General features: G+C 32.8%; 1 protein-coding gene across 1 annotated transcript in view; it reads right to left on the bottom strand.

Annotated features, from left to right (window-relative positions):
• Positions 1–1036: 1036 nt before the first annotated feature.
• The window catches only part of LanB1 (laminin subunit beta-1), a gene marked incomplete in the record, with an annotated part of 117514 nt that continues 111504 nt past the window's right edge, over positions 1037–7046 (bottom strand). The window contains 2 exon segments of the mRNA XM_067050256.1: positions 1037–1388; positions 3085–3259. Coding sequence (XP_066906357.1) covers positions 1249–1388; positions 3085–3259 — 315 coding nt within the window.

The raw sequence follows: 7046 nt of genomic DNA on the forward strand, positions 1-7046 counted from the left end.
TCACCACATCCGTAGCACTTCCTTTCGAAAACTTTACTCAAGCGAGATAGCATCTCTCGTCCAGTTTTAGCATCTCGAACATAGTCAATATGGCGATCCGTGACGCAGTTAATCACCAAGTTCTTCGCTTTCTTTTCCGCTTCTTTATCTGCTGTTGTTTTTGCTTCCCATTCTTCTTTCATAAAGTGCTCAACTCCCTTCCTTCACCCTCCCCTCACTTTCTTCTAAAAGGCACATAACTCTAAATTTCCAATTTTTATAGTTTGAGTCGTCCAACTGGGGGTACACGGTTGAGGACGCCATCTTAACCTCTCAAGGATACCGGAAAATCCGACTCAGAGCGAACACTACACGATTCCCGAATACTTTCAGGGATTTACACAGCCTGGGCCCAAAACCTGTTGGGGTAATATAATAAAAAGAGTTCAATAGGTTGAACACATATATTATTAGATAAATAGAACAGTCCACAAGACCGAATAATGTGCCAGGCACTAACTAACGATAACCACCTATCAATATACAATGTCCAAAGAGGTTATTCCTGACAGGTTTCACTCACACTTTAAATTTTAGACATGAATGATCCAATTTGGTTTGTGTCTGTCTAGTCAAATTTGTGTTCGGGCATAATCGATCTTATCGTGAGTCTGATTTTGAAGAAATTTTCAAGTATTGTGTGAGTTAGTACTTAGTCTGTGTCATACCCATTTTATCAAATTTCGTTCACATGCACAGGAGTGAGATTCACACACAGGCGCACTTAAACCTAAACTTAAACCATTGCATTTCAAGGGATACTGAATTCAGAGAAAAACTTGTAAGAGTTTAGCCTTTTAAGGGTACCTACCTTTAAAGTTTTACCCAGAATTGTTCAGTCAAGTTTTTCAAAATGACGAAGGCTTAGTATTTATTTTAGGATTACAAAGAAATTAGGTCAATAAAAAATTCTCAAATAATCATAAGATAATTTACCACATATTTTTGGTGATCATATCTCTTTTTAAAATGAGAAAAAAAAATAAGAATAGATAAATAAGAATAAAAAAAATCAATTTTTTTATTTCTAAAGATATAAAAATCATACAAAAAAATACATAAATAGAGTTAAAACATGGCACTTTGAGTTTAAAAAAATAGTAACACTTATATTTATAAAAAATAGATCCTCAAAAAGTGTAATACTAATGTCTTTGAAATATATACAAACATTCAACACTAACACATAAATTCTTATTTACTATTTATTTAATTAAGACAATTTCTATAATATTCAGATTTTTCGCCAATATCTTGAGAATATAGGCTAACTTGTCTAGTCAATTCCTCTATACGTCCTGTTACATTTTCCAATTTTTTATCTTGTTCGTTGTATATATTATCAGCATCTGAAATTAAAAAAAAAAAAGATAAATTTTAGTGACAAACTGAAATACTGTGACAAAACAGCACAGATAAGCTTTAAAAATAAGACATTTAAAGTTTTAAAAAATGGAAAATATATCATCAACACTTTAGATAACAGGTGAGATGGTTCAACAGAAACCATTACCAGAACCATTTGTTAGAGCTAGTTTAATGGCCTCAAATAAAAACCCTAATTAGTACAGGTAAATTATAGTTAGCCCATTACAGCATTGTATCAAATATAAATTCAAGTTGCTTTCATTAATTATTAAAATATTGATGTATATAATAATTAAATTAAATAACAAAAACTGAACACATGAATATAGAAGAGAAATAAAATTAATTAATTCACAAGAAAAATATCCTCATACAATAGAACAAGAAAATGATCAATTAACCTGAATCAACCTTCCTTAATTATCCAATAATCTTTAAAACTAAGAAATGCATATAAAAACCCAATATGCACAAGAAATTATAAAAATCTACATTGATTATAAAAGAACCCTGTCTGTTTGATTTGTCTAAAAAAACAAAAAAAAACTTAATACTTTAAAGAAACTTTTGAAGGGTCATTGTTAAGAGAAAACTAGAAAAAATAAAATATCAGAAGACAAATTCCATCTTCCAAAATTTATCGATACAGAATTTCCCATCTCCTTTGAATCAGATGTACTTTAAAAACTGAGGAAAAAATGCCTGACAAAAGAAAAAAAAAATACCAGCAATCATTTAAGGATTTTCAGGTCATATGCTGAAGGCCAAAAATTTACTATACAGATAGAACGTGGACCAGTAGAATAGTTGTACAACTTAAAAAAACAAATTCTAAGTTGATTAGAAGGGTTTATTACAATTAGCAGACTTTGAAAGACATAGATTTACACAAATAAAACAAATTTAGCCCCTGATGTATAATCCCGAAATAATCTCATTGAAAATGATTTTAACACATTCCAGCACAGAGATCCTGATCTTAAACATGTAATAGATGAATCAGCACTAGTCCTAAGAACATAAATCTTAAATGAATGGAATATGGTCCGGGTGCGGTAAAAAAAAACTCAAATAGTAGATAATTATACTATTTTACTGAGCCAACGTTTCACCCCACGTTGCAGGGCTTCGTCAGGGCTGTTTTGACGGCAGTCTTAGTTTTTTTTTTTGGGAGAAACGTTGCCTCAATAAAATAGTATAATTATCTACTATTTGAGTTTTTTTTTACCGCACCCGGACCATATTCCATTCATCTATACACACGGTCAATCAATAATCTTCCAATAAACCTTAAATGTTTCTTTAGAAGACTTCAAAAGTCTGCAGACCAAACACTCTCAAAAATCCTTAAATGAACAAACTTAAATTAAATATACATGCTCATAATAAAGAAAATTATAAAAAAAATAATTCACTCTTCACGGGAAAATTCTTTTTGTATTCAAAATAACGTCATAAATCAATTTCTCAATCCCTCTCAAAACAAATTAGAGTGTATAATTTGTCAAATTTTTTTGTGGTCAAATTAAGTAGGAGGTGGTACTGGATCGGGATCCTGATGCTTGGCTGGCTTGGACTGAGGAACAAAAGGATAGAAGAAGGCGAAGCATTCATCATACATATATAAAACTTAAAACTAAACTTTTTATTTACAGTTAAAATTAATAGTGTTATTACCTTTTAATTCCTTTAACTTAGCAGAAGTACTAAATGAAAGCTGTGTTGCTCTTTTCAATAGCATTTGGGCCTTTAATTTGGAATTTCTAGAATTTTCAGATCTCTTTTGAACTGTATCATTCACAGAACTATATTGCAGATTCAAATCGAGAACTTTGGCTTTAGAATTTTGTACCTAAATATCAATCAATAATAACCAAATTAATTTTTTTTACTTATAACCAAAAATATAAACTAAAAGTAAATCCATACATAATTTAACTAATATTACTTAATTTATGAAAAGAAATTTCTTTAAACCTAAGTTTATTCAAACATTTAATGCAAGACAATCAGCATTTTAATTTGTGATTTAATTTATTATATACATGCTTAATCTAACTCCACATTTTACCTACCACTTGTTGTTTATCAACTTATAAACATCCACTTTATATTCTTAGGTTTTTTATAATGAATTATTTTTTCTGTCATTCAAGGATATTTAAACATAAGTACAAACAGTATAAAATTACTTACATGGAGATTAAAAATGTTTCGGAGTACTTATACTCATAAATGGCTATAAAAAAAACTTTTTTTTCTAATTAATAAATATTACAATCTACCACAGACTTGGGAAATATGCATTAGTGATATAATTGATCACATTCACACCAAAATCATAAATAAAATAAATATATAAATATAAATAAAAACAGAATCAAAATAAGTATATACATAAGTAAAATTTATATTCATGCTAATATGTACAACATTTACATGCTTGGCCTGAGGATTCCTGATACCACTCTATCTCCTATGTAGTGCAGGGCTCTCCAAGATCCTAGCACAGCCTTCTCACTGCGTTACCGGTACAAAGCCAGTGGAGACTGAATAAGTGTGCTAAAGCCGCAAACACTCTGTACATGAGAGGAGAATCTGGTCATTGCCAGAACTCTGAATGTCAATTTTATTTTACACTAAGTCTTGTGGCCATTGCTGTTTCAACTTTCGGGGTGGATTGTTGGGATTAGTTGCCAGGAAGGTTTCTGGATTGATTGGAGTGTTAGCAGAGAATAGTATGTAGAGGAAAGAACCTAAAACAAAGCTTTAAGGGATTCCTGCCCCGACAGGATAGATATTGGAGTACTCAGATGGTCCGGGAGCCGTCAAGAGAACTCAAATAGTAATTAAACTACTTATTGTAAGCCAACTACCTTTTATATGTTAAACACGGTCAATCAACGATCTTCCAATAATATCTACTAAGAGACACAACAATATGGCTAAAATCATCCATTAAGAATTAGTCCAAAAATTAAAGCTTCCGAATCACATCAGGTCTTATTACAAGTACAGCCCACAAACGATCATTGATAGACAGGATGTCAAGCTCTATTGGAACCAGGCCATCATCACCAATCACACTTGACATAATAAGCCTGATATTTTGCTAATCTCTAAGAGAGAAAAATGTGCATGTATTATAGAAATAAGCATACCATCAAATGACAACCATCACAATGTGGTAGCTGAAAAAATTTGGAAATATCAGAATCTAGGTGAGAAATTAAAACAATTGAATAAGCTTAAGAAAGTCAGGGTGCTATTGTTGATTATCTCAACTAATGGTCTAATTCCAGAGATAACACTGGGAAACATTAAGGACCTGGATCCGTTGTTAAATATCCTGGAATTAATCCAGAAAGCTGTGTTGCTTGGGATGGCGAGCTAAATAACAATAATAATTATATGTATGTGTGTATATATGAGTTACAGACTGAGTCAGCTGTTACTTCAATGTCAGCTGACTGAGGAGATCAGCTGATTGAATGTATATACATATGTATAAACAGATATACCGAACCCAATAAAGCCAGTATGTTACAGCAATTCAAACTTGTTAGATCTTATTCCTTCTTCTCTCTTTTTGACATTTTGCTTTCACCGATACTTAACTGGTGCTGAAACTCTGGAACTTTAGATACTGGAGTAATTTTCAATCTAAAAGAATTTTTTTTTTTTATTCTTCTCTATGAATTATGACTTGGAACAGATGTATCGAACCCAGTAAAGCCAGTATGTTACAGCAATTCAAACGTGTTAGATCTTATTCCTTCTTCTCTTTTTTTTGACATTTTGCTTTCACCAATACTTAACTGGTGGTGATACCCGGGAACTAAAAGAATTTTCTTTTTTATTCATCTCTTTGAATTATGACCATTAATGGAATAGTGAGAATAGCAGTTCTGAATCTGGAAAATATGAACCAAAACAACCAACCTCAAGCTGCAGTCAACCAAACTTTAGCAGCAGGCAACCCACCTCCGGAGGAGATTCAGCCATTCTCTGAAAGGTGATTGTCGCATATCATCAGGGCAAAACAAATCACTGCGGAATCTCGGAGACCCTGCAAGCGTTAATTAAAGAGAATGTACTTTTGGTGGGGGATGAAGAAGACAATCACATAAGTTGTAGGAAACTGCGAAGTTTTTCTACACACAAAGTATGACAGACATCCACCAAAAGGCAGACAAAAGGAGACACTTACTGTTGAGTGCAGATGCACCCCTCAACTATCTACAGGTTGACACTTTCACATGGAGAGGATTTAAATGGATCACCATAATTGATCTCTTCAGTAAGGCAGAAATGGCACACCAGGTGCAGGAAAAGTCGTCGGAAGCAGTGCTGGCAGCTCTCCGAATGTGGTTTCAATTTTACAGAGTTCCAGAGCACATCTCATCAGATTCAGGAAGAGAATTTGACAATGCCATGATTCGAACAGAAATAAATGACCTTGACGTAATATGGCATCTCAACACACCAGGGCACCCCAAGAGTAGAGGAGGCATAGAGCGGCTTCATGGCATGTTGAGTGACCAGGGACTGGAACCGGATATGGCAATGCCGAGGGTGATTGCGGCGTACAATCATTCCATACATACAGTTACGGGGTTTTCACCATTTAAGATCCTCTTTGGGCTATGCGGACCCTGACGGGACTATAAGGGCACGGCAGCAGACGGAGAGGAAATACACAACAACCATGTTGCTCGAAGAAAAAGGCCTGGGGAAGAATGGAAAAGGAAAAATCCAGGAGGGTGGCTCAGAAGAATTTAAAGTTCACAGATAGGATGGGAGCAATCAAAATTGGGACGATCGTATATAGAAAGTTGGGGTCTAACAGGGGTAAGGAGATACAGCAATACAAGGGTCCATTCAGGGTGATAACCATTAGAGAACATAATATTGTTACAGTAGAGAGTATAACGAACCAAAAAAGAGGTGAACTGTTCATATTGAACAGTTAAAACTCCCATCAATGACAATATAAAAACTAGAGTGTCCTCATATTGCCACAACTAGATTATATTATAAGAAAATGTAGTTATTTATTCCATTTAATGTTTTTCATTTTAGGTTGGTTTGTGAATTTTGTAAATATTGTTTGTTTTTTTCATTTTAACTTGTTTATGTTATTGTACAAAGATTTATCCCTTATTTATTTTATTCCTAGGTTTAAAGTATGTATATAGTGGTTACTTCAGCAAGCTTATGAGTTGTTTTTTTTAAAATGATAATTGTATAGGAATTTATTTTACTGTAAATAGTAGTTCTTTGTTATTATATTATATAGTATTAGTTTACGAGGATTGTTCGTAAAATGGTGGGAGGGAGTTACAGCCTGAATCAGCTGTTACTTCGATGTCAGCTTACTGAGGAGATCAGCAGATCAAATGTATATAAACAGATGTACCAAACCCAATAAAGCCAGTATGTTATAGCAGTTCAAACATGTTAGACCTTATTCCTTATATATATATATATATATTGTAATATGCTCTTTTTTAGTAAATAGTATATTTTGATGTATAAATGGTTTTAATATGTTTTATTTTATGTATCATTTTAATATTCATTTGTTTTGTTTATCCAAAAAGCAAACTAACCAAGTTTCATTGTTTATAATAACTTCG

The sequence above is a fragment of the Halyomorpha halys genome, unplaced genomic scaffold (assembly GCF_000696795.3).
Source record: "Halyomorpha halys isolate HHAL.00 unplaced genomic scaffold, Hhal_1.1 Scaffold385.1, whole genome shotgun sequence".
Classification (NCBI taxonomy): Eukaryota; Metazoa; Arthropoda; class Insecta; order Hemiptera; family Pentatomidae; genus Halyomorpha; species Halyomorpha halys.